General features: G+C 44.3%; 4 protein-coding genes across 5 annotated transcripts; all 4 read left to right on the forward strand.

The window, feature by feature from the left end:
- Nucleotides 3,531-7,700, forward strand: LOC8069087 (probable LRR receptor-like serine/threonine-protein kinase At3g47570). The gene is made up of 2 exons (XM_002459490.2): nucleotides 3,531-7,026; nucleotides 7,147-7,700. Exons 1-2 carry the CDS (start codon nucleotides 4,227-4,229, stop codon nucleotides 7,512-7,514), a joined length of 3,168 nt encoding a protein of 1,055 aa, XP_002459535.2. The 5' UTR covers nucleotides 3,531-4,226; the 3' UTR covers nucleotides 7,515-7,700.
- LOC8069088 (receptor kinase-like protein Xa21) lies at nucleotides 17,737-21,451 on the forward strand. Of its 2 annotated transcripts, none has more exons than XR_002449892.1 (2): nucleotides 17,737-20,598; nucleotides 20,719-21,448. XR_002449892.1 is itself a non-coding variant. In XM_021452862.1 (2 exons), exons 1-2 carry the CDS (start codon nucleotides 17,823-17,825, stop codon nucleotides 21,105-21,107), a joined length of 690 nt encoding a protein of 229 aa, XP_021308537.1. In that variant the 5' UTR covers nucleotides 17,737-17,822; the 3' UTR covers nucleotides 21,108-21,451. The 2 variants fall into 2 exon arrangements, 1 of the variants encoding a protein (XP_021308537.1); XM_021452862.1 differs by having other exon boundaries at nucleotides 17,737-18,123; nucleotides 20,719-21,451.
- LOC110432591 (putative receptor-like protein kinase At3g47110) lies at nucleotides 23,509-25,493 on the forward strand. The gene is made up of 2 exons (XM_021453346.1): nucleotides 23,509-25,327; nucleotides 25,465-25,493. Exons 1-2 carry the CDS (start codon nucleotides 23,509-23,511, stop codon nucleotides 25,491-25,493), a joined length of 1,848 nt encoding a protein of 615 aa, XP_021309021.1.
- On the forward strand, nucleotides 25,651-26,748 carry LOC8069089 (probable LRR receptor-like serine/threonine-protein kinase At3g47570). The gene is made up of 2 exons (XM_002459492.2): nucleotides 25,651-26,263; nucleotides 26,381-26,748. The coding sequence occupies exons 1-2, from the start codon at nucleotides 25,651-25,653 to the stop codon at nucleotides 26,746-26,748; spliced, it is 981 nt and encodes a 326-aa protein (XP_002459537.2).

Consider the following 27,067-nt stretch of genomic DNA (forward strand, 5'->3'; position numbering starts at 1 on the left):
CAGGGCCAGCCATAGTCAAACTCATCGTGTTGAAGTTGTTGACAAACAAGGCGTCCATGGGGACTGTTGTTGGGGTTGTTGGACCTGAAGGAGGGTACCCGAGTGGGCGCACCAGCTGAGGCTCCCTGCAAACCGGGTCTGGCGCCGAAGCCGGTAACATATACGATAGCCAGCCCGTTGGAGCACCCTAGGGCAGTATGGAGTGCGGCAGCGCAACAAGCGGGTGGTGGCAGCAGCGTGCTCGCCCTGAGCGGATCGCGGATGCACAGTCAAGTGGTTCAGACCAGATCACGAGCCGACGCGGAAGATAGGCGCGAGCAGCTAGCAAACACGTGCTTTATCGTGTGGGGAGCAGGCACCTAAAGCACTCATAATACAGAAACCATCGTAATTTCTATAAACATTAATTGTATTACTGTCTAAGTATTCTACTGATGTGACAAGGTATTATTGAAGAGAGACAGAGAACAAAAATCATAGAAAACGGATCTATGTTAAAAACCATATCTATACGAGAACTAAGACATAAAGTAATATGATTGATCGAGAATGGAGAAAGAATGAATGTGATTGGAGAAAAAAATAGTAGAGACTATCCATGTGGTTTCTATATGTAGTATATGTAGTGTCCATAGAAATTAATAAATATAGAAACTACTTGTAATTTCTAACATTGGGACTGCCCTTAGCAGACATGGAGGTGATGTGCAGCTGCATGAGAGGGAGAGATTGGATACACAGAAAACCTAAGTGTTCGTATTTATATAAGCTCGATAGAGAAGTCCGATATGGGCTCTTTGGCTAGGTTTCCCAGGCAAACCTCTTAAGAGGACTATCTAAAAAATGCTCTCTATTTTCTGAGCTAAACTTCTTAAAACGTCACCTCTATAAATTAATTTTAGGCGATGGTTATTTTGCAACCATCTATGTAAATCAATTTTACAATACAGCCATTTGTGACTGCCACTTATCTACCTCTATGATCACCTCCATAAATAAAAACTTCCACCTCTAAAAATCCTCAAGCATTTTAAGAGACGGTTGAATTTTCTAACCGTCTCGATTATTGTTTTAGGTGGGTATTATATTATAAAATCGTTTGTGTAGTAGTGTATTGAAGATGTTTTATATAGTGTGCACCTCCAAAAATCAATTTATAAAGATGGACGTCTCAAGATAACCATCTCTATTAGTCGATGATTTTCTGAGGCAGAGGCCTGCCTCTGTAACACGGATGGTTGCTAGTTGTACCTGCCTCGTTAATAGAGATCTTATCTCCTCAAATCATTTTTTAATAGTGATTGCATCGAGCAAATGACGTGTACATGACAAAAGAATCATTCTTACCAAGAATTATATACTTGGAAACAAATTAATTTTCTGTGAATAAGGAATCTTCAGGCCGGACGGAAGAATAAAATTCAAATTTTTGTGACTATGGCCTTAGTTCCAAAATATTTTGGAAAATAAGCACGGTAGCACTTTCATTTGTATGTGATAAATATTGTCCAATCATAGACTAAATAGGCTCAAAAGATTCGTCTCACAAATTACAGACAAACTGTATAATTAGTTATTTTTTATCTATATTTAATGTTTCATACATGTGTTGTAAAATTCGATGTAATAAGAAACGTGAAAATTTTTTGCAAAATTTTCTCGAAACTAAACAAGGCCTATATACGTTATCTACACGTAGGTTCAGGGTCGTTTTGGCGTGTATACTCAGTCCCATCATGCATCTATAGGACAGATTGAATCGACCCAAGTGAACAGGAAAAGGGAACTGACAACTAGTTGTTGCTGTAATTCAATCATCACTCATTACATATATAATGGATTTCTGATGCGCTAGTACAACCTGTAGTATACGCAAAGCAGGGTAGACCCTGTGAACCGAAGTCATGGTCTCAGTCGTCGCTAGTTTCTCTGATCTAGTACTCTACATGCTGCTATGAATGTTTTAGCAAGCAGAGGGAGAGTCAGGCCTTGTTTAGTTTGCAAAAATTTTCAAGATTCCCCATCACATCGAATCTTTAGTCGCATACATAGAACATTAAATAAAGATAAAAATAAAAACTAATTACACAGTTTATCTGAAATCTATGAGATGAATCTTTTGAGTTTAGTTACTCCGTGATTGAACAATGTTTGTCAAATAAAAACGAAAGTGCTACAGTAGCAAAAAAAAAAAACCAAAATTTTGCCGACTAAACAAGGACTCAGTCATCGTCTCCTCTTGAGGCTTGTGTATGGTACAGCACGGCCTTCCTCCAAGTCCAAGTCCATGTGCGCCACTGCCTGTTTTTCCACTGTCTCCCTAGATCACGGTGATGGTTAGAGCATCTCCAACCATTATGCATTTGAATTTATACATTTTAGGCAAATTGCGAATTCCCAAATGAAAATGACAAGGCTAAAATCGGATGATCTCCAACCGTTATGTAAAATGCCAAGTCCATCATCTTTTTTTTCCCGGAAATTTTGTTTCGCGGCACTCCTTCCCGCGCGGCCTCGATCCCGCGCCAAACAGCCCGCCGTCGTCTCCCGTTCACCAATTCCCGCGCCAAACAGCCGCGCAGTACCGACCGTGAGTTGCGCAGTTCGTCGTTCCCGTTCGCAGTACCGATCTCCCGTTCCGTTAGTTCCCGTTCACCGTACCGTCTGTTGGCCATCAGTTCGTCGTCGTACAGGTTCGCCCCTTGGCTCCAGTACCGATCTCCATCAGGTCGCCGCCATCAGTCAAGCTGGCGAAGGAGGACGCACGATGCTTCTCCTATCGCGTGAAGTGGTGGCGGCGCGAAGGGAAACCGCGCGAAGGGAAGAAAAAAGCTCGCGAGGTGGAACCGAGAATCCCTTAATCTCTATTTGCATAGCCGGACTCCTTTGGCATATATGCCAAATTTCCCCCTCCAAATGCATAGCTATGTAAAATGCAAAGTCCAAATGCATAACGATTGGAGGGGTTTTTTTGGAGTTTTATGCATTTTGGTAAATGCCAAGTCCATTTGCATAATGGTTGGAGTTGCTTTTATGTTTGCAACTGGAGACTAGTGCAAGCGAATCTGCTGGGCTACCAAACTAGCAGTCCACTGGTTCAGTTCAGTTCCTGTCAATTCTTCGGAACAAACCTTCTACTCCCTCCATTCTAATTGGAAATCATTCCAAGAATCACGTAGAGTCAAAGCATTCTCACGTTTGACCAAAATTATAGAGAAAAATAATAAGATTTGTAATGTAAAGTGAGTATACTATAAAAATATAATTGAGCAAGAATCTAATGATATTTAGTTAGTATCATAACAATAATTATTTTATCATATAAATTTGGTCAAACTTAGAAAAGTTTGACTCTGCAAGATTCTTGGAATGACTTACAATTTTGGATAGAGGGAGTACGTTACTTCGTAGTAGCACGTTCAAACCTTCAGATGGACGGGATCAAATAAGTTCTTTCCATCGAGCTTAAACCGATGAAGATTCGCAATTACCGAAATTGGTTGGCTCATCATACTCTGCAGTTCTTCAAGAGAAACGAATGAGTCCGTTAACATTCCAACTTCATTATTCATGGATGCCAGATTCCGGAAAGAAGAGGATGAGGAAACCATGCATAGAAACACGCTTCCAGAATGCAGAGTTGTGAGAAAACTAAGCGTAAAACACATTTCCACACTAATAAATTGGGTGGAGTTCTCCTAGTGTCTTTAATTAGTAATAAAATACTACCAGTAGTCATAACACTAGAGAATACTCAATAAGATAAGACACATTAAGAGAGAAAGTTTGTACTAAATTTTGAATGCTAAAACACTAGGAGAAGACCACATTACTGAGAAATTGAAAATTTTGGTTGTGCCATAACACTGTCATAGGAAAAAAAAACACAACCATAGAATCAACGGTCCAGTCCTAGTCAACATGGGAGGCAATGCACCTGGCCATCTGCGCGTTTCCACTTTACAGCACAGACACACAGCAGGCAGTACATGTAAGAATAGCGATTCAGCAGAGTGCATGATGGCATGGGACCTGATGATCCGAGGGAGGCAATGCATCTGGCCATCTGCGTGTTTCCATATGTACTGCTAGTATTGTTTGCTGATTTATTGTGAGAGAAAAATACTACTGACTGGTACAAAAAATACGGCTTATAAGACAACCGACCGGAGCCTCATTATCAGTCAGAGCAACCAATAAGCTCTACGCCGCCGCTGCTGCTGGCAATGAACCGAAAGCCACCACCGGCCATGGTGCTCCTCAGAATCAGGCGCTTGCTCCAGCTGCTCCTACTGACCTCCGCTGCAGCAACAACCAGTGCAACGATCTATTCGCCAGGCCATGGCCATGGCCATGACCATGACGATGAGAGAGCTCTTCTGTCACTCAAGGCCAAGATCTCCCGCCACTCTGGCGTCCTGGATTCGTGGAACCAGAGCAGCAGCTACTGCAGCTGGGAGGGCGTCACTTGCGGCAAGAGACACGCGTGGCGGGTGGTCGCTCTGGACCTCAGCTCCCAGGGGCTCGCCGGCACCATCTCCCCCGCCATCGGCAACCTCACCTTCCTGCGCTTACTCAACCTGAGCTACAACAGCCTTCATGGCGAGATACCTGCTAGCGTTGGCTCCCTCAGGCGCCTTCGACGTCTTCACCTGAGCGGGAACATGATCACTGGTGTCATCCCGAGTAACATCAGCCGCTGCATCAGCCTCCGTGGGATTATCATCCAAGACAACAAAGGCCTGCAGGGAAGCATCCCAGTTGAGATTGGCAGCATGCCAGCGCTCTCAGTTCTTGCGCTGGACAACAACAGCATTACCGGAACCATCCCGTCGTCTCTTGGGAATCTTTCACGGCTGGCCGTGCTGTCCTTGCCAAGGAACTTCCTCGAGGGACCAATCCCTGCAACCATCGGCAACAATCCATATCTCACCTGGCTTCAGCTCTCTGCTAATGACCTCTCTGGCTTGCTCCCTCCTTCCCTATACAACCTATCATTTCTTCAGGACTTTTTTGTGGCTAGCAACAAGCTGCATGGCCATCTACCAACTGACCTGGGGAAAAGCCTTCCGAGCATCCAACAGTTTGGGATTGGAGAAAACCGATTTACTGGCACACTTCCACTGTCACTGACCAATCTCTCAAAGCTCCAGACTCTTTATGCCGGATTCAATAGTTTTACTGGAATTGTTCCCACCGGATTGAGCAGATTGCAAAATCTTGAATCACTTCTTCTGGATGACAATATGTTAGAGGCAAATAACGAGGAGGAGTGGGCATTTATTGATTCTTTGGCGAATTGTAGCGGGTTACAGACACTGTCCATTGGAAGGAACAGGCTTGCGGGGAAGCTGCCAGGTTCTGTGGCAAATTTGTCCACTAATCTCCAGTGGCTACAGATTCCCTACAACAACATATCGGGTGTCATCCCATCAGATATTGGAAATTTGGCAAGTCTTCAAATGCTTGATTTTCGCATAAACTTGCTCACTGGGGTCATTCCTGAAAGCATAGGGAAGCTTACATTACTGCAGAAGCTAGGCCTGATTTCAAACTCCCTCTCAGGACGTCTGCCATCCTCTATCGGAAACCTTTCTAGTCTACTTGAATTTGATGCAAACGGCAATAGCTTCTACGGGCCAATTCCACCAAGCATTGGAAACTTGAGCAAACTTTTAGGCCTAGATCTGTCATATAACAAGCTTACTGGACTGATTCCTAGAGAAATTATGGAGCTGCCATCGATCTCAATTGATCTTGATCTGTCCAACAGCATGTTGGAGGGAGCACTTCCATTAGAAGTTGGTAGCTTGGTATATCTTGAACAGCTCTTCCTATCAGGAAACAATTTGTCAGGTGAGATACCTGATACTATTGGCAATTGCAGGGTCATGGAAATCCTCTCAATGGATGGCAATTCACTCCAAGGAAGCATACCTGCTACATTCAAGAACATGGTAGGCTTGACTGTACTTAATTTGACGGACAACAGGCTGAATGGAAGCATCCCTAGCAACCTGGCTACCCTTACCAACCTACAGGGTTTGTATCTTGGCCACAATAAATTATCTGGAACAATCCCAGAGATTTTAGGTAATTCAACATCGCTGCTTCACCTAGATCTGTCTTACAATAATTTGCAAGGTGAAATACCAAAAGGAGGAGTTTTCAAAAATTTGACTGGACTATCAATTGTTGGTAACAATGAGTTATGCGGGGGAATACCACCGCTCCATCTGCCAAAATGCCCAAGCTCTTGCACAAGAAAGAATAGAAAAGGCATACCCAAGTTTCTTAGAATAGCAATCCCAACAATAGGAAGTCTCATCTTACTTTTTCTGGTTTGGGCTGGATTTCACCACAGAAAGTCCAAGACAGCACCGAAGAAAGATTTACCAACAGAATTTCCAGAGATAGAGCTTCCAATAGTTCCATACAACGATATACTGAAAGGAACAGACAGATTTTCTGAAGCAAACGTGCTTGGAAAGGGAAGATATGGTACAGTATATAAGGGCACCCTAGAAAATCAAGCCATTGTTGTAGCTGTTAAGGTATTCAATCTCCAGCTATCAGGGTCATATAAAAGTTTCCAGGCGGAATGTGAGGCACTAAGGAGAGTAAAGCACCGATGCCTTGTAAAAATCATCACATGTTGTTCAAGCATCGACCACCAAGGTCAGGACTTTAGAGCACTAGTCTTTGAGTTGATGCCTAATGGAAGCTTAGATAGATTGATCCATTCAAATTTAGAAGGCCAAAATGGCCAAGGAGCACTCAGCTTGTCACAGTGGCTGGATATAGCTGTGGACATTGTGGATGCTTTGGACTATCTTCATAACGGTTGCCAGCCATCGATCATCCATTGCGATCTAAAGCCAAGTAACATTCTTCTCAATCAGGACATGAGGGCTCGTGTTGGGGATTTTGGAATTGCTAGAGTTCTAGATGAAGCAACAAGCAAACATCCTGTGAATTCTGGGAGCACATTAGGAATAAGAGGTTCCATCGGTTACATTGCGCCAGGTAGCTCTAATTTGTTGTTCTGTTTCCCATGTGCTTCACATGATAGCATCCAATTAATTATCCCTAGGCCCATCAAATATTGTACATACCTACATGTGTTCATGTTTTAATCCAATGCAGAATATGGAGAAGGTCTTGCAGTATCGACTTGCGGTGACATGTTTAGTCTTGGTATCACCTTGCTAGAGATATTCACAGCAAAAAGGCCAACAGATGATATGTTCAGAGATGGTTTAAGCCTACATGGTTATGCTGAGGCGGCTCTTCCTGACAAAGTTATGGAGATAGCAGATTCCAACCTATGGCTGCATGATGAAGCAAGCAATAGCAATGATACAAGGCATATAACAAGAAGCAGGAAATGTTTGTCCGCCATCATTCAGCTTGGTGTCCTTTGCTCAAAGCAATTGCCCTCAGAGCGTTTGTCAATAAGCGATGCTACTGCAGAGATGCATGCTATCAGAGATAAGTATATTAGTGCTCAGTGATGTCAGATTGGCTACCATGTTTGTCTAATTTTATTGTCAAAGTCCATATGTAATATATTTGCTTCTTTTTTGCTTGTGAGTTTGTAGACCTTATATTAGTTGGTATTGTTATGGTGCTGTGTTGCCAATACCATAGGCAGCATCATTCATGAATCATGAAAGAAATTTTGATTATCCTGAGAAAAATCCACATTTCCGACTAGTTCCCACCTCAAAGTTGAACCCCACCGTTATAAACACAAGAATGTGCACAATATGCAGTAATTTGCAAAGTTGAAAAAGAATATCATTGTGACATGCATTATGAAACACATGTGGTGACATGCTATTACAGTAAGGCAATGTGTGGCGACCCACTCCCCTCACAACGCCTAGGCGCATAAGGTGCGAGGTGAAGCGATGCCATGGACATATAATGAACATGCTATTACAGTGTTGGAAAAGTGATCCCGGGCTAGTGGAGATGGGCCAATGCCCAGAACCATTGAGCCCAAGTCAGGGGGGGGGGGGGGGGGGCACGTAGCTCCTCTGTGCGCCATGATCGGGGGCGGCCCCTAACAACCTAAGGTTGTGGCCCCAAGCTGAGACTGAGAGGCACTACATGTAGTGGGAAGACAGTTACCTGTGTGAGTCAACGCATGCACAAAAGTGCCCTCCCCGGATCAAGAAGAGGCTGTGCTACGAGGTGGCACTGGTGGATCAGAGGTGAGGTGGTACGTCTGCAATCTCGATCTACTTCGCTGATGGTGGACTATCCAGCTCTAGATTATGGTTAGTCACCAATTCACATTAGATTAAATTGTGTCCAAGTGATTAGATCAGAGATCCTGTGGTTCACTCCCCAATTTATCCAATATTGTGGCATCCGAGCCAACTGATCTAGTTGCTGGACCACTGATGCGTCGATTTCACCTCGGATTAAGTTAATTTTGAGGTGAAATTACCTGTTTAGTGCCCTAATTGCTCTCGGTTGTGCTTAATTAGCCATGCTGACGATGTTCCAGGCCCTATTTAATCATGCTCTAAGACAATTAAGTGTCTGGTTATGCCTAAACCTAATTATGCATGTTTAGGGCCCAGGTTTAGTTAATCATAATGATTAGTCACGGGTTAATGATGTTGTGCCCAATTTGATGCCTACTTGCTAACAGATTTTAGTCCTAATAATTGTGTATGAAATCGTGGCAAAATTCACGTGCGGGGCTAAGGTTCGGATCAGCATGTAGACGTGGGGGAGTCATGTAAATCTCAAAAAAAACTCTCCAAATTACCGAACCCTAGATCATGATTTTCGGGATGATTACCTCGGTTTGGTGTCGCTGTCGGCTGTCGCTGCTAGGTGTCCGCTCGTGCAGCCTTGCCGGACGCGCCATCAGGCGTGCGCAGGCGATCTCGCACGCATGAGCTGGCAGCCTGGCAGAGTGCCACCGATGCCACGCGCGCATCAGGGAGGCACCGCAACTGCGCCGACCGCGGACCACGCCGCGCATCAGGGTGCCGCTCTCGCGCGGCCGCCGCACATAAGGGCGGCGACGGAGCCGCCGCGCGCCGTGCTGCACAGGCCATCACGCGGCTTCCGCTTCGCCACCGTGCTGCACAGACCTCCCGAGCGCAGTCTTCACCGGCACCGGCGACGAGCCGCTCGTCAGAGCCGCACCGCACGCGCGCTCCGGCGAGTGGGCCGTCGCCAGATTCCCAGCAGCTGACCCTGCTTGCGTGAAAACCATCGGATGGTCGTTATAGTTGCGGGCCATAAGTGGGCTGGCAAGCTTGACGAGCGGGTAACCGTCATCGCGGCCCATTAAGCTAGTGCGGGTGCACGTTAAGCCAGTGTGGTATGCTTTTATTGTTTTTTAGCCATGCGTTTGGCTGTGGACTAAAGTGATAGGTTCAACTTAACCCTGCTTCCAGAGATAGGATGAACCTATTTCTTGTTTGGTTAGACTACTCATAATGTTCTCGATGTCAGAAAATTCTCTCGGTTTCTCGATGTCAGAAAATATCCATGGCCTCAGTCGCCATCACGAGTACAAAGTAAGTTCACTCAGTTTCTCCAATTTGAAGGTAGGTGAACCCACATTTAGAGAAAATATTCTCTCTATGGGATGACTCCCAACCCACTACTTTCTTAACTAAACACTTCAAAAAAAAAAAACTGGTCGAACCCGTTCCAAACCACTATAACATCCTATCCAAACACATGCTTAGAGATGTAGGTGCGCTAAGGGCACTCACAATGCAAGACTCTATCACAGAGTCCAAGACAATTAATTACATATTATTTATGGTATTTTGCTGATGTGGCAGCATATTTACTGAAGAAAGAGGTAGAAAAAATAAGACTCCAAGTCTTATTTAAACTCTAAGTCCACATTGTTCGAGGTAATAAATAACTTTAGACTCTATGATAGAGTCTGCATTGTGAGTGCCCTAACTAAGCCAAATACCACCCCAACCCACTACTCTCTCAACAGGTTTTTTCTAGGTTGTGGTGTTTTTCCACTTCCATTTTTCTCCACTTCGGACTCGGATTGGTGGCTGGAGCGGACCGCAAGTGGGCTAGATGCAAGCAAGTCAGACGGAGAAGGCCACAAGCGAGTGGCCCATGAGTGAGTGGACCGGATAGTTAGGCTAGATTACTAGAACATGTCTTTTGACATGTGGCTCCATAATTTAGTGTCTATGTTGGCCATGTTACATAGGCAACATGTGCTGACATGGATAAAATAATGGACCTACAGTGCATCATAAACAACTTGAGTGGTCCATAATGTATTTTTAGAGTATGTAAATCTAAGTGGCACACTGCAACAAGTTCATGACCCACTATTGTATTTAACTCAAAAAATAAAATCCCAGCTTAGCAGACTTGACCTCTTGACCTAGACAGTTTCCCCAGGCAACACACAAGCAAGTTATCACAACAAATAATTTTATCACACTAACATGCACCCCTTAGAATTTGAGTGAGTTCAAAGCACACACATCAGCACTAATTGCAATAGTTCTCAAGTCCACAACATAATAAACTATATTACATGATAAAACATATTTCAACACACAAACCAGCAAAAAAACGATATGAGCTTGAAGCTTTAATCCTTTCTTCTCTCCCTTTTTCATCAACTCACCCAAAAAGAAAAGAAAGATGCTGATTTGGAGTTGCCATAGGTTCATCACTCGTCATCACCATTGCCACTACCAAGCATGGTTTTAAATAGTGGGATATAGCGGTGCTATAGCACCTAGAGAGACTCCATGCTAAGCTATTGCCATTTGTGCCGCTATGCTAACTTTGACCACTATTTAGCGCTATAGCATCGCTAAATTGTACACTGTTTAAAAAAACAAATATATGAATGTTAAATCTACACTGTTTTTTTAAAATTCAAATATATTTTAAAATTTTAATATTATTGGTCTCTGCTAACATTCAAAAAAATATCTTCTTAGCTCCACACCTGCGTTCTCTATTGATGTAGGCCTGTGTCGTGTTCAGCTTTTGGTGACAAAATATTAGCACGGTGTTGGAGTACTCCCTCCATAGTCCATCCCAAAAAACACAATTTTAAAACCTAGCTTGAATACCAAGGGTAGAAGTAAAATTACAATAATACCCTTGTGAATGTTAATTTCAATCCAATTCTCCTATGTTAAGGTCTGATTTAGTTCAAAAAAATTCAAGTTTTTTCGTCACATCAAATTTTTAAACGCATGCATAGAACATTAAATATAGACAAAAACAAAAACTAATTGCATAGTTTGCCTGTAATTTGGGAGATAAATATTTTGAGTCTAGTTAGTCTATAATTAAACGATCGATACATCTAGCGCCTGGACATCCGGCGCTAGGATGCATCCGGACGCACCTCAGAAATCAACATCTGTATACAGAAAAAACAGTGCCCATCATGCGTGCACGCGTCCCACCCTCCACTACACCCCATCCCCCCACTACATGCCATCTCAGGCGCACAAGCCCTACGCTGCGCTCCCTTCCACAGGCCATTGCTGCGCCGTGCAGCGCCATGCCCGTCTCGTGTTGCAAGCGGAGCATGCGCCTGCCAAAAGCAACAAGAGGGGAAGGGCATGTGGCGCCTCCATTACTGAAGGACCCAACAATGACATCATATGGATGCTGCCAGCTACCGGAGAGACGATGTAGCAGAAGGTGGGAGGAGAAGAGATGTAATATCCGATCTACTTTTAAAATGTCAAAATATAATGGCTGCAACAAAACAACAAGGCTATTGAAACACTTCAAACATGCTACTAAAACACTTGAAAAAACACTTGAAATGCATTGTCGGCTCCGAGAGAGATCATGCAACAGAAAGGTGGGGAGGAGAGATGCAACACTCGATCTACTTCGGTTGCAACAAAAGGTCAAGGTAAATTGAAACACTTTAAACATTCTACTGAAACACTTGAAAAAAAATATCTGAAAATGCACTTAAAAACCATAGCAACTATATGCAAACATCCAAAATAAACACATTCAACTTCTGAAACAATCCAAAATATACTATTCCAACATGCGAAAACAATTACAACATATGCACCCTTGATCTACTTTTACAACATCCATATGACTCAACTACAACATAAGTATGAAACTCGTGAAACAATTGAAACAAGCAATTGCAACATAGAGTGGGAGAGAGAGAGAGAGCCTGGCGCGGAGACACTGGTGTGGGGAGGGTGCCACTGGGGTGGGGGAGGAGGGTGCCCGAGGTGGGGGAAAGAGGATCCGAGGTGGGGGGAAAGGAGCCACCGGTGGGGAGGAAGGAGATGCCACAATGGAGGAGGAGGATGTCGAGGTGGGTGAGGGCGCCGCCGCCAACCAGGGAGAGAGCCGACCGCAAGTGCGACGGGAGGGGAGAGAGGCGTGCGAGCCATGGGGCCGAGCGAGCGGACAATAGTGTGGGATGAGGCATGCAACGCGGCGGAGCCTGGTGTAGCGAGTGGGTGCACATCGCACGGAGGGAGCGAGGCGGCGTGAGAATGAGCGATTACGACGAGTAGATAAGACTGCGGAGAGATGAACGGATGAGGATGCACGAGCCTTATAGCCAATCGAACCGTTATGTGTCATGTCCGGAAATGCCAGACGTTCAAGTCAAATTATTACTATTAGATAATAATTATCAAATATAAATAAAAGTACTATATAATAGGTGAAGCTAAAAAGTTTTACGAACTAAATAAGGCCTAAGTTTCCCGACCTCCCTCACATTCTCATGACCAGTGGAGTGCTGCCGATTTTTTTATCTTATTTTATTATATGGTGTGGTGAACTGACATGCAGGACTGAGGTGCATTGAAGCCGGGTCCCATGTACTTAAGATTGTATTTTTTTGGGATAAATTTTGAATTCTAATATTATATTTTTTTTTGAGACGAAGGGATTAGTGATGAGTATGCCAAAAGGTCAAGGAGGTAGCCGCCATGATTGGCTTGGATGGAGTCCAAACGCGTACTTTTGTCAAAGATGCCGACGTGAGTTGGCTTAGGGCGTTGAATTTGACATGAAAGCGGCAGCGAACCATCGCCGTCGTATTTGCCGCCGCTGCTCATTTGTTTGCTTGGGCCTTGTTTAGTTCACCCAAAAACTAAAATTTTTTCAAGATTCTCTATCACATCAAATCTTACGTCACATGCATGAAGTATTAAATATAGACAAAAATAAAAACTAATTGCACAGTTTATCCGTAAATCATGAGATGAATTTTTTAAACCTAGTTACTCTATAATTGGATAATGTTTGTCAAATAAAAACGAAAGTGCTACAGTTTCGAAAACTTTTTAGTTTTCAAAACTAAACAAGGCGTTGCTTGTAATTGTAATAATTGTCTTGCGAGTCCGTTCGTGGCCCACGACATGGCGCCGACCTCACTAGAGCAACTCCAACAGCTTTGCTATTCTTATTATGGATGCCTTTTAGAACTTTTATAGTAGAAAAATAGGCTCCAACAGATGTGCTATTTGGTTTTGTAAAATAGAAAGTTTGCTATCCTTTGATTTTCGTTGGCCATATATAGCCAACCACTAACACTAGCTATCTGATAGCAAGACTGTTGTAAACATTTTCTTTTTTAAGAAGTTATCTATTTTATAAAATTACTAAACATTAGAATTTAGCTACAAGCTCTTGAGTGCTGCTAGAGGAGTCAAATGGAGCCGCCGGCCGCTGAGGGATGGGCGTCGCTTGACTTCCGTGCACCTTCAGTGTCCCATCGTATGTATATGCTGCCGACAGACGTCACCGCAGGATGCCAGATCTTCCGGCATTATTGTAAAGCCTTGTTTAGATCAAAAACTTTTTAGATTTTGACATTATAGTATTTTCGTTTTTATTTGACAAACATTGTCCTATCATGGAGTAACTAGGCTTAAAAGATTCGTATCGTGATTTACAGGTAAACTGTACAATTAGTTATCTTTTTTATTTATATTTAATGTTCCATCCAAGTACCGCAAGATTCGATGTGATGGGGAATCTTGTAAAGTTTTGGATTTTTGGGTGCATCTAAACAAGGCCTAATTTTACCTCTACCCTTATAAGCTAGGATAATTGGTCGCTGAGGTCGATACTAATCGAGCATTAACTTATAGGTTGTAATAATATGATACCATATGTAACAAAAATTAAAATGATAATAACTGTGTACTGTGACAAAATAAGCTTTTACAAATCACAAGTTACCTATGGAGTACCTCTTACAGTGTCCTCCGACTACGATCCTCCATCTTATGAAAGTGAACTATCACATGGTCAATTAGAATTGTGTTAAAAAATCAGGTGGAGGTTTACAAGGACCTCTAATAAAATATTTTCGCCTAATGTCATTTAATCCTAATGTCATTTTACAGCGTTCTCCGACGACTACGGTCCTCCATTTATATATTTACCATTATTACAAATGACTCCTTACACTGTGTCACCGACATGATATTTTATATACTACTCACCACGTAATGATGATAAATGTATAAATATTCCTCATCTCCCAGGGGACTGCCATCTCTTCTTGCTCTTGAAGTGTCTCCATTATTATTCTCATCATCCGTGGCAGCTGATGGTAGTTTTCTTTTAAAGAATCCTTCCAATTTAACTATGCCCATTCACCTTCTCATTTGTAGCTGACATGATGCTTTTAGCGTCGATCTCTAAACTAGTAGGTTCTGTGTGCACGGAACATATCGAATGTAAATTTACTAGCACGATGGACGCGCCACGCTACGCCAGTTTTTGAGGTGAAAAAAAAATCCGCTAAAAGAAATAGAAAAGGCAAAAAATAAAAATGAATTGTTGCTGAGGCCCCCATAAGTCATGAATTCCTGGCGTGTTAAAAGAGTACTATATAGTCATTCAATTATGTACGTCACTTTGAAAAACAGTGATGCCTTTAATATGCAAGTTAAACTTTGGTACTACGTTTTATTTATAAAAAGCTTTTGCACTTTAAAAAATATTATAGGTATATTTGGGAGAGTTCCAGCTTTAGCTTCTCTGAAGAGAATTATTCCTAACCAATCAAGCGCTCAAAATGCTAACTGATTCAGGTGAGTATGGGAGTAAATCACTTCTCCATTTACACTAGGAATTGGAAGCTAAAAAAACCTACTTCACCATGCTCCCTGTTATATTCTGGTGGGGATTAACAGAGAATCAATTCTCATCAGTTCCCACCCTACTTTCTTCTAGGAATCCAACGAAATCACTCCATCGGAGAACCAAGGAGTAGAGCTGAAGAATTAGGGAAGCATAGAACAACTCCACGTCGTTTAGTCAAACTAAGGGTCCATTTGGTAGAGCTCTGACTTCAGCCAAAATAGCTTCAGTTGTAGCATCATTCATAGAGCAAATTCACTTGGAGCCAAGTTTTGAAGATTGTTTGGCAAAAATAGCTTCTCTCGGTAGTCCAAAAGGGTGAAATGTCAATAATACCTTTATCATTTTTATTTTTTTAATTTTCTTTTTCATATCAACCTTAATTAGTCACCCATCAGCCATCTAGCCAACCCGCTCGCACAACCACTTTTTCTTTCCTTCGCTGCCCACCGCACAACATCTCTTTCTTCCACCAATCCGGCCATCCCCACTGCATGGCCTCTGAGCCGTCCGCATGCACCACCACCAGGAACCCTGCGCTATCGGCCACCGCTGAGGGCCATGCATCCCCACTGCTCCACGCCCCATGGCCTGCCTGGGACACCGTAGCCCATGGCCCCTCGAACGGCCACACCCTAGCCCGACAATGCCTTCTTTGTGCAAGCACACCTCCACCCCAAATGTCAAGCGAGCAAACCACGGGCGTGCACATCGACCCACCAAGATCTGGGTCACCTCTTTATCACAGAAGACAGCTGAAGCCACCTTTTGTAGATCCCACTCTCTCTCCTCTCCTCTCAACGTATTTTCCGTGACTTCGAGCGTGAAAAGGAGTCAATTGGTCGTGTTTGGTAGGCGGAGCTAAAAAACAACTCTGTGTGCTGCCTCGGGAGCCATACCAAATGGCCCCACCCCTAATCGCAAAGTGCATTGGTTGAATTGAAATGATGCGGTGTTCCAACCTTTTGGATCATGCAATGGTCACTGCTGTCTAAAGAGGAAGAGGGAAAATGTTAAAAGAGGGATGTAGACATTTAGAAGGCATGGTGCTATAGCTTTTCAGCTCTAGTGAGTGGAAGAACCTAAAGAGAATAGGAGTTTAAGGCCTGTTTGTTTTATATGTTGTACTCTGAAACTAGGAGTGTAGGTTTTGCTAAATCATGTTCTGTAGAGATGCGGTCACTTTGTTTTGTTTTGCCTTCTGTTGTATTAGCCACCAGTGCTTGTCAGGTTTTCTGATTAGCATCATATTGTTAGATTTGGCCACATAGCGCAAACCTGGGCTTATTCCCTTTAGTGTAAGCTTAACCCTAAAGCATTCTTCATGAATGTGAAGGCTGGAACCTTTCACTACATACGTTTCATTTTAAGCAGCATTTCACATAAAGGGCTCCGAGGCAGACATCATTTTTGCCTGCCATGGTTATTCTAGACTGGCTGCAACCGGCCAGCCGGTCCGGACAACCGCCATGGTTAATCATTAATCGTGGCAGGCAGTGTAAAGTAACCGCCTGGCGGGCATTGTAAGCTAACCACCATGGTTAACCGTGGCGGTTGCTTATAATAACCACCACGATAAATGAAGTCCAGCCCGTTGGCCCACACCAACCCAGTATCATCTTCAATATATAAATAAAATCATCAAAAACACTCTAACCCTAGGTCCCTCACTCCCTGCCCATCCTGTTGCTCTAGGTCCATCTCGACCCGGTGCACCTCCACTCTGGCCTGCCCCTCCTCCCCTCCAACACGCCCGTCCTTCCTCTCCACGGAGCAGCATGGCGGCGGCACACCTCTCCTCCCCTCTCCTTCAGTCCTTCTGTCCATGGCGCGAGCTAGCCTGGCCCCTCCTAGCGGTCGCAGGGCGGCCCGGCCTCCTCCTCCTCTCCCTGATGGCGTGGATGGGCTCGGGCGCCTCTTCCGGTGGCAATGGCCACACAACCACCTCCTCGTCCTCCTCAGGCATGGTGGCTGCCCCTCCTCTCACGACGATGGATCCGACAATGGCTCCCTCTTCTCCCTCCCTAGAGGCGCAGATTAGGCGACGTTCCATGCGGGGAGTCCAGATCCAGTGATGGCGCGGTGAGGAGCAGCGGCGAGCGTAGGGAGGCGGAGCAACTCCAGCACCAATGGATTCGGTGAGAAGGACACCAGATCTGCACGAGCCAGAGCCGGATCTACTGAGGTCTCATGCGGCGGCAGCGGGTGGTGCACAGGGGCGGCGACGCGAGGCCCAGCTAGCAACGGCGGTGGTGGCCTATGGATGGGCTTGACGGGCCCATAGATAAGCTTGGTGGGCTTATCCACAGATTTTTTTTTGTTTTTCTGTGCGATTAACCGAGGCGGGCAAAGAATCGTCTCGGAAAAGGTCCTATTTACCGTGATCTTTCGTTCGAGGCGGTTGCGAAAACCGTCTCGGTTAATATTTTGTGTAGTAGTGTTTATTCCTTAGTCTAAAAAACCAACGGTCCATTCATGCTTGCTCAAAAAACCTTGGGCACCGACACCAGCCTGCATGCAGCATATACGTCACTACACAAGAGGCAGCAACCATATATTATTATATATACTGAATGGCCTACGGTGTAGGATCGGAATCACACAGAACGTGAGCAAAATCATCATCGTCATAGTCAGCCGACGCAAAGAAACAAAGCTCGCCGCCACAAAACCGAGAGCCGCCGCCGCCGGCCATGCTGCTCCTAACACTAAGACCCCGCAGGCGCCTGCTGCAGCTGCTACTGCTGATCTCCGCCGCTGCGACAATCAGTGCAGCAGCAGCCTTGTATTCGTCATACCATGGCGAGGACGAGAGAGCTCTTCTGGCTTTCAAGGCCAAATTCTCCAGCGACTCTGGTGCGCTGGCCTCCTGGAACCAGAGCACCAGCTACTGCAGCTGGGATGGCGTCACCTGCAGCAGGAGGCACCGGTGGAGGGTGGTCGCTCTGGACCTCAGCTCCCAGGGGCTCGCCGGCACCATCTCTCCTGCTATCGGTAACCTCACTTTCCTACACTCGCTGAACCTGAGCTCCAACTGTCTGCAGGGAGAGATCCCTCCCAGCATCGGTTCCCTGAGGCGCCTTCAGCGCATTGACCTGGGCTTTAACATGCTCACCGGCATCATCCCGAGCAACATTAGCCGTTGCATCAGCCTCCGTGAGATGCACATCTACAGCAACAAGGGAGTCCAAGGAATCATCCCAGCTGAGATTGGCAACATGCCATCGCTTTCAGTCCTAAAGCTGTCAAACAACAGCATTACCGGAACTATCCCATCTTCTCTCGCAAACCTTTCAAGGCTGACCGAGTTGGCCTTGTCAGATAACTATCTTGAGGGATCAATCCCTGCAGGCATCGGGAACAATCCCTATCTCGGTTTCCTTGAGCTCTCCCGTAATAATCTCTCCGGTTTGCTCCCTCCTTCCCTGTTCAACCTGTCATCTCTTTATTACTTTTTTGCGTCTGTCAATCAGCTCCAGGGTCATCTACCATCTGACCTGGGGAGAAGCCTTCCGAGCATCCAACAGCTTGGGATTGTAGAAAACCGATTTACTGGAGCTCTTCCACTGTCGCTAACCAATCTCTCTAGGCTCCAGAGTCTTCACGCCGGATCCAATAGTTTTAATGGAATCGTTCCTTCCGCATTGGGAAAATTGCAAAATCTTGAACTGTTTACTATGGGTAATAACATGTTAGAAGCAAACAATGAGGAAGAGTGGGAATTTATTGGTTCTTTGGCGAATTGTAGCAGATTACAAGTACTGGCCTTTGGATGGAACAGATTTGCAGGAAAACTTCCAGGCTCGTTGGTTAATCTATCTACTAATCTCCATATGCTGCAGATTTCCAACAACAACATATCCGGTGTCATCCCATCAGATATTGGAAATTTGGAAGGTCTTGAGATGCTTGATTTTGGGAAAAACTTACTCACTGGGGTCATTCCTGAAAGCATTGGGAAGCTTATAGGATTGCAGCAGCTAGGCCTCAATTCAAACTACCTCTCAGGACATCTACCATCCTCCATCGGAAACCTTTCTAGACTACTTCTACTTTATGCAGACGACAACAGCTTTGAGGGTCCAATTCCACCAAGCATTGGAAACTTGATCAAACTTTTAGCCCTAGATCTGTCAAATAGCAATTTTACTGGATTGATTCCTAAGGAAATTATGGAGCTGCCATCTATCTCAATGTTTCTCAATTTGTCCAACAACAAGCTGGAGGGACCACTTCCATTAGAAGTCGGTAGTTTGGTATATCTCGAAGAGCTCTTCCTATCAGGAAACAATTTGTCAGGTGAAATACCTGACACTTTTGGCAACTGCAAACTCATGCAAATCCTCTTAATGGATGACAATTCATTTGAAGGAAGTATCCCTGCTACATTCAAGAACATGGCAGGCTTGACTGTACTTAATTTGATGAACAACAAATTGAATGGAAGCATCCCTAGCAACCTGGCTACTCTTACGAACCTACAGGAGTTATATCTTGGCCACAACAATTTATCCGGAGCAATCCCAGAGGTTTTAGGTAATTCAACATCGCTGCTTCATCTGGATTTGTCCTACAACAATTTGCAAGGTGAAGTACCAAAAGGAGGAGTCTTCAAAAATCTAACTGGACTATCAATTGTTGGTAACAATGCGTTATGTGGGGGGATACCACAGCTCCATTTGCCAAAATGCTCAAGCTTTTATTTAAGAAAGAACAAGAAAGGCATATCCAAGTTTCTTAGAATAGCAATCCCAACAATAGGAAGTCTCATCTTACTTTTCCTGGTTTGGGCTGGATTTCACCGCAGAAAGCCTAGGATAGTACCGAAGAAAGATTTGCCACCACAATTTACGGAGATAGAGCTTCCGATAGTTCCCTACAATGATATATTGAAAGGAACAGATGGATTTTCTGAAGCAAATGTGCTTGGAAAGGGAAGATATGGTACAGTTTACAAGGGCACATTAGAAAATCAAGCCATTGTCATTGCCGTAAAGGTGTTTAATGTCCAGCAATCAGGGTCCTACAAAAGCTTCCTCACTGAATGTGAGGCACTAAGAAGAGTGAGGCATCGTTGCCTTCTAAAGATCATTACATGTTGTTCTAGCATCAACCACCAGGGTCAAGACTTTAGAGCACTAGTCTTTGAGTTCATGACTAATGGCAGCCTAGATGGATGGGTCCACTCAAACTTGAATGGCCAAAATGGACATAGAATACTCAGTTTGTCACAGAGGATGGTTATCGCCGTGGACATTATGGATGCTTTGGACTACCTTCACAATGGTTGACAGCCATCGATCATCCATTGCGATCTCAAGCCAAGTAACATTCTTCTCAATCAGGACATGAGGGCTCGTGTTGGAGACTTTGGTATTGCTACTATTCTAGATGAAGCAACAAGCAAACATCCTACGAATTTTGCGAGCACATTAGGAATAAAAGGTTCCATCGGTTATATTGCTCCAGGTAACTCTAATTTGTTGGTCTGTTCCCCATGTGCTTCACATGACAACATCTAATTAGTTATCCCTATGCCCATCAAATATTGTACATAACTACGTGTGTTGATGTTTTAATCCATTACAGAATATGGAGAAGGTCTTGCGGTATCGACTTGTGGTGACATGTTTAGTCTTGGTATCACCTTGCTAGAGATGTTCACAGCAAAGAGGCCGACAGATGATATGTTCAGAGATGGTTTAAGCTTGCATGGTTATGCTGAGGCGGCTCTTCCTGACGAAGTTATGGAGATAGCAGATTCCAACCTATGGCTACATGATGAAGCAAGCAATAACAATGATACAAGGCATATAATGAGAACAAGGAAATGTTTGTCCGCCATCATTCAGCTTGGTGTCCTTTGCTCAAAGCAATTGCCCTCAGAGCGTTTGTCAATAAGCGATGCTACTGCAGAGATGCATGCTATCAGAGATAAGTATATTAGTGCTCAGAGATGTCCAATTGCACCAGAGTAACCACTACCTTTATATTGACTACCATGTTTCCCCAAATTTATTACTCCATATGTAATATATTTTCTTCTTTTGCGTGAGTTGTAGACCTTATATCAGCTGTACGGTGCTGTGTTGCCCATATCATAGGCAGCATCATTCATGAATCACTGTAGAAATGTTGATTATCCTGAGAAAATTGCACATTTATGACTAGTTCGCACCTCAAAGTTGAACTTGAACCCCGCCATTAAAAAAAAAGATGAATTGCAAATTCCCCACTAAAACGATCAGCCTTAGTCCATTCCGTCAGTCACTGCTATAGTGCTCTGCATCATGGAACCCTGTTTCAACCGTGGTCAGATTGTGTGCACAATATACAGGAATTTGCCAAGATGAAAAAGAATATCTCACTGTGACATGCAACGCCTATGGTGACATGCTGTTACAGTAAGGTGACGTGTGGTGACCCAGTCCCCTCACAACGCCTAGGTGCAAGGCGCGGCGACACCATGGACATATACTAAACATGCAACTAGATTACTGCAAGTCACATATATGGATCAGTAAACAAAACAGAGGCAGCAAGCTACAAAGCACAGCTGCACAAACCAGTAACATAGCTAGGCAACGGACCAAATACATAAGCAGGTGATTTTATACTGCAGGTGTAGGATGAAGAAGTGCATAGCAGAGTAAGCCAAGCAAACGGTAGTAGTAGAGCAGAGAAAAGACAGGTGCGGCCGCACGGGTTTGTGCACCCAGCGGAAGGCGGGACTTGTGGTGCACGCGTGGATCTGCCTCTGCGGTGTCACGAACCAACTAGAATCACACACATTTTTTTCCTTTATTTTTTCATTTAGTTTAATAAGTTAGACTAGAGAAGAACCGCGGGTATCCATTTGGAACACCATCTCCATCCTTAGAGTATTGGGTATTTAGATAGCAATACAAGAGTTCAAAAGCATAACAAGGTTCAGAGTAGTTTCAGGAATGTATATGCCGTGCCCAACACCAGGGCCTAACCGCCTACAGACACGATGTGCGTAACCGCCTAACAAATAGTCTTGTATCTCCTGGGCTCTTCGCCCACTCATCCTGACACACTGAGCTGCTTCACGGACACCTCATCAACCCAGCGGCCAGCGTAGGTATTCTGTTTTTTTTCTCATGGACTACGCTGAGTTGATGTTACTTGTCAATTCTCTCTTTCGATCATGTTATATTGTTGCCGCGGGTGGGTTTGGATTGGATCTGTGTAAACCAAATCCATCTATCATTAACATTGCTACAATCGTGTTGATTAATCAAGCAGGATCCTTTTTACCATCTAGATTATTTCATTTGGACAATATAATTGCCGCGAGATTTATCAGCTCCCTATCTACTACTATACCAATTACTGATGCTGTGCGCTGAGATTGCTTCAAAATTGGTGGTCGTGATTCGTATTGCAATTGCGACTACAACACTATTGTCCGATTAAAATAATCTCAGCTTTTTTTTATCTTCCGTGGCACGTCAGGTTGAACAACAGCCATTGTGCCTCAGCCTTTATGACTAGTCTATAGTAAAAACTTCTTGCCTATATCAACCGGATTGTGACACGTTTGCAGAGATTATAGGGTTTGAGTCTTTTGATCAGAACCCAAATTAGTGTATCGCTTTCCGCCTAAATCAATAGCTATCTTGAATCTGACGGAAAATCGGAACCGTCGTCCCATCATCGTCTTTAAAAATCATTATTTGCAGACTCTAAATATTACTGTTTCGAAATATAAATAGATAGAGACGATTAAAATAGCCACCTCTTCAATGATTTTCAGCCGCCTTAAAAAATGTTCCTCTAGTTGTGATCGTCGACCCAGGAATGGTGGCTGATTGCAGTCGCAGTCTCGCAGATGGCGGCTATCTCATTCTCATGTGCTACTGGCTCACTGGACAGCGGAGAACATGCGGACATTGGAATCATCGCTGCCATGCTTTTAGATATACTATATATACTCTAATTATCCTTCTCTTGTGGTGACAAAGTTTTGTGAGCTTTGATCATTCAACAACTTGGTGGTATAAGAGAATACATGTAACTAGCTGCGCCTGGTTATTTCTTATTTTTCAAATGTAGCGTACCACTAGTCAAAAAAAAAAAGTAGTGTACCGTCTTATTCTAAAGTCCGGAACATTACTTCTAATACAGCATCCTTTGATAAGAAAATAAAATGATGGTCGGTCCCACCATTATTATTAAGAAAAGAAGGTCAAACCCATGGGTTAAAACTCAAACATTCCTCTGTTGTGACCTTTTCCTGTCCAAACATTCCTCTGTATCTGTTCTACATCCTGTTCTACAGTTCCATAGCAAAACGAGACGCATTGGCCCCTCTGCTCTGCTCTCAGTGAACGACACAACGCCTTGTGTGCATCCATGATGCTGTTCACAATTAGGTGCCTCATGCTCCAGCTGCTGCTACTCTCCGCAGCTGCTTCCTCATCTTCCACGGACTACCATGGCGTCGACGAGGTAGCTCTTGTGGCTTTCATGGCCAAGATCTCCAGCCACTCTGGTGCACTGGCCTCCTGGAACCGGAGCACCAGCTACTGCAGCTGGGAGGGCGTCACCTGCGGCAGGAGGCACCGGTGGAGGGTGGTAGCTCTGAACCTCACTTCTCAGGGCCTCGCCGGCACCATCTCCCCCGCCATCAGCAACCTCACCTTCCTGCGCTCACTCAACCTGAGCTACAACAGCCTTCAAGGCGAGATCCCTCCCAGCATCGGCTCCCTCGGCCGCCTCCGCCGCATCGACCTGAGCTTCAACGTGCTCACCGGAGTCATCCCGAGCAACATCAGCCGCTGCACCGGCCTCCGTGTGATGGACATCAGTTGCAACGTGGGAGTGCAGGGAAGCATCCCAGCTGAGATTGGCAGCATGCCATCCCTCAGGTTTCTAGCGCTGGCAAACAACAGCATCACTGGAACCATCCCGTCGTCTCTTGGGAACCTTTCCCGGCTGGCCGTCTTGTCCTTGAAAAGGAACTTCTTGGAGGGACCAATCCCTGCAGGCATCGGTAACAATCCATTTCTCAAGTGGCTTCAGCTCTCTGGCAACAGTCTCTCTGGCCTGCTCCCTCCTTCCCTGTACAACCTATCATCTGTCTATTACTTCTTTGTGGGCAATAACAAGCTGCATGGCCGTCTACCAACTGACCTAGCGAAAACCCTTCCGAGCATCCAGACATTTGCGGTTCCAAATAACCGATTTACTGGACCTATTCCGCCATCGCTAACCAATCTCTCCAGGCTCCAGAGTCTTCACGCCGAATTAAATGGTTTTAATGGAATTGTTCCTGCTGAATTGGGCAGGTTGCAACAGCTTGAAGTGTTGACACTGGAAGACAACATCTTAGAAGCAAAAAACGAGGAAGAGTGGGAATTTGTTCATTCTTTGACGAATTGTAGCAGATTACAGCTACTGAACATTGGAGCGAACAGATTTTCAGGGAAGCTGCCAGATCCGTTGGTTAATCTGTCTATTAATCTCCAGTGGCTGCGGATTCAAAACAACAGCCTATCCGGCGTCATCCCATCAGATATTGGAAATTTGGCAGGTCTTGAGATGCTTGATTTTAGCCACAACTTACTCACTGGGGTCATTCCTCAAAGCATCGGAAAGCTTACACGACTGCATCAGCTAGGTCTCTATTCAAATTACCTCTCAGGACATCTACCATCCTCCATCGGGAACCTTTCAAGCCTACTTCAACTCTATGGAGGCAGCAACAGCTTTGAGGGGCCAATTCCACCAAGCATTGGAAACTTGAGCAAACTTTTAGGCCTAGATTTTTCAAATAGCAACCTTACTGGATTGATTCCTAATAAAATTATGGAGTTGCCATCGATCTCAATGTTTCTAGATCTGTCCAACAACATGCTGGAGGGACCACTTCCATTAGAAGTCGGTAGTTTGGTACATCTCGGAGAGCTCTTCCTATCAGGAAACAATTTGTCAGGTGAGGTACCTGATACTATTAGCAACTGCAGGGTCATGGAAATCCTCTTAATGGATGGAAATTCATTCCAAGGAAGCATACCTGCTACGTTTAGGAACATGGCAGGCTTGACCCTGCTTAATTTGACAAACAATAAATTGAATGGAAGCATCCCTGGCAACCTGGCTATGCTTACCAACCTACAGGAGTTGTATCTTGGACACAACAATTTATCTGGAACAATCCCAGAACTTTTAGGTAATTCAACATCGCTGCTTCGCCTAGATCTGTCTTACAACAATTTGCAAGGTGAAGTACCAAAAGAAGGGGTTTTCAGAAATCTAACTGGGCTATCAATTGTTGGTAACAATGCATTATGTGGTGGAATACCACAGCTCCATCTACCAAAATGCCCAAGCTTTAGTGCAAGAAACAACAAGAAAAGCATACCCAAATCTCTTAGAATAATAATCCCAATCATAGGAAGTCTGCTCCTCATACTTTTTCTGGTTTGTGCTGGATTTCGCCACATAAAGTCCAAGGCAGCACCGAAGAAAGATTTGCCACTACAATTTGCAGAGATGGAGCTTCCAATACTTCCGTACAACGATATACTGAAAGGAACAGATGGATTTTCAGAATCAAATGTGCTTGGAAAGGGAAGATATGGTACAGTATACAAGGGCACTCTAGAAAATCAAGCCATTGCCATCGCCGTTAAAGTGTTTAATGTCCAGCAATCAGGGTCCTACAAAAGCTTCCAAGCTGAATGTGAGGCACTAAGAAGAGTGAGGCATCGATGCCTTCTAAAGATCATTACATGTTGTTCTAGCATCAATCATCAGGGTGAAGACTTCAGAGCACTAGTCTTTGAGTTCATGGCTAATGGCAGCTTAGATGGATGGATCCACCCAAATTTGGATCGCCAAAATGGTCAAGGAGCACTCAGCTTGTCACAGAGGTTGGATATCGCGGTGGACATTGTGGATGCTTTGGACTATCTTCACAACGGTTGCCAGCCATCGATCATCCATTGCGATCTCAAGCCAAGTAACATTCTTCTGAATCAGGACATGAGGGCTCGTGTTGGGGATTTTGGAATCGCTAGAGTTCTAGATGAAGCAACAAGCAAAAATCCTCTAAATTCTTCGAGCACATTAGGAATAAGAGGTTCCATTGGTTACATTGCTCCAGGTAACTCTTATTTCTTGTTCGGTTCCCCATGTGCTTCACAAGATAGCATTGAATTATCCCTACGCCCATCAAATATTGTATATACCTACCTGTGTTCATGTGTTTAATCCAATGCAGAATATGGAGAAGGTCTTGCGGTATCGACATGCGGTGACATGTTTAGTCTTGGTATCACCTTGCTTGAGATGTTCACAGCAAAGAGGCCAACAGATGATATGTTCAAAGATGGTATAAGCCTACATGGTTATGCTGAGGCGGCTCTTCCTGACGAAGTTATGGAGATAGCAGATTCCAACCTATGGCTGCATGATGAAGCAAGCAATAGAAATGATACAAGGCATATAGCAAGAAGCAGGCAATGTTTGTTCGCCATCATTCAGCTTGGTGTCCTTTGCTCAAAGCATTTGCCCTCAGAGCGTTTGTCAATACGTGATGCTACTGCAGAAATGCACGCTATCAGAGATAAGTATTTTAGTTCTCAGTGATGTCAGGTTGCACCAGTAACCACTACCTTTAAGTATATTAGTTTCTCTAAATTTATTGTTGAAGTCCATGATTTTTTTTTGAAAGATCCGGAAATCCCGCTTTGGATTATCATAAGAAAGAGTCAGCACAACAGTAGATTGTATAATACATTTGCTTCTTTTACGTGAGTCGTAGACCTTGTATCAGTTGGTACGCTGCTGCGTTGCCCGTATCATATCATAGGCAGCATCATTCATGAGTCATGATAAAAATGTTGATTATCCTGAGAAAATTGCACATCTCTGACTAGTCCACACCTCAAAGTTGAAACCCTGCCGT

Source organism: Sorghum bicolor, chromosome 2 (assembly GCF_000003195.3).
Source record: "Sorghum bicolor cultivar BTx623 chromosome 2, Sorghum_bicolor_NCBIv3, whole genome shotgun sequence".
Lineage (NCBI taxonomy): Eukaryota > Viridiplantae > Streptophyta > Magnoliopsida > Poales > Poaceae > Sorghum > Sorghum bicolor.

Coding starts and splice junctions, on each gene's coding strand:
- LOC8069088 (XM_021452862.1), top strand. CDS start 17,823: ATGCTGCTCCTAACACTAAGACCCCGCAGGCGCCTGCTGCAGCTGCTA. Junction 18,124..20,718: donor CACCATCTCTCCTGCTATCG/GTAACCTCACTT, acceptor AATCCATTACAG/AATATGGAGAAGGTCTTGCG.
- LOC8069089 (XM_002459492.2), top strand. CDS start 25,651: ATGGAGCTTCCAATACTTCCGTACAACGATATACTGAAAGGAACAGAT. Junction 26,264..26,380: donor CATTGGTTACATTGCTCCAG/GTAACTCTTATT, acceptor AATCCAATGCAG/AATATGGAGAAGGTCTTGCG.
- LOC110432591 (XM_021453346.1), top strand. CDS start 23,509: ATGATGCTGTTCACAATTAGGTGCCTCATGCTCCAGCTGCTGCTACTC. Junction 25,328..25,464: donor AACAATCCCAGAACTTTTAG/GTAATTCAACAT, acceptor GGAATACCACAG/CTCCATCTACCAAAATGCCC.
- LOC8069087 (XM_002459490.2), top strand. CDS start 4,227: ATGAACCGAAAGCCACCACCGGCCATGGTGCTCCTCAGAATCAGGCGC. Junction 7,027..7,146: donor CATCGGTTACATTGCGCCAG/GTAGCTCTAATT, acceptor AATCCAATGCAG/AATATGGAGAAGGTCTTGCA.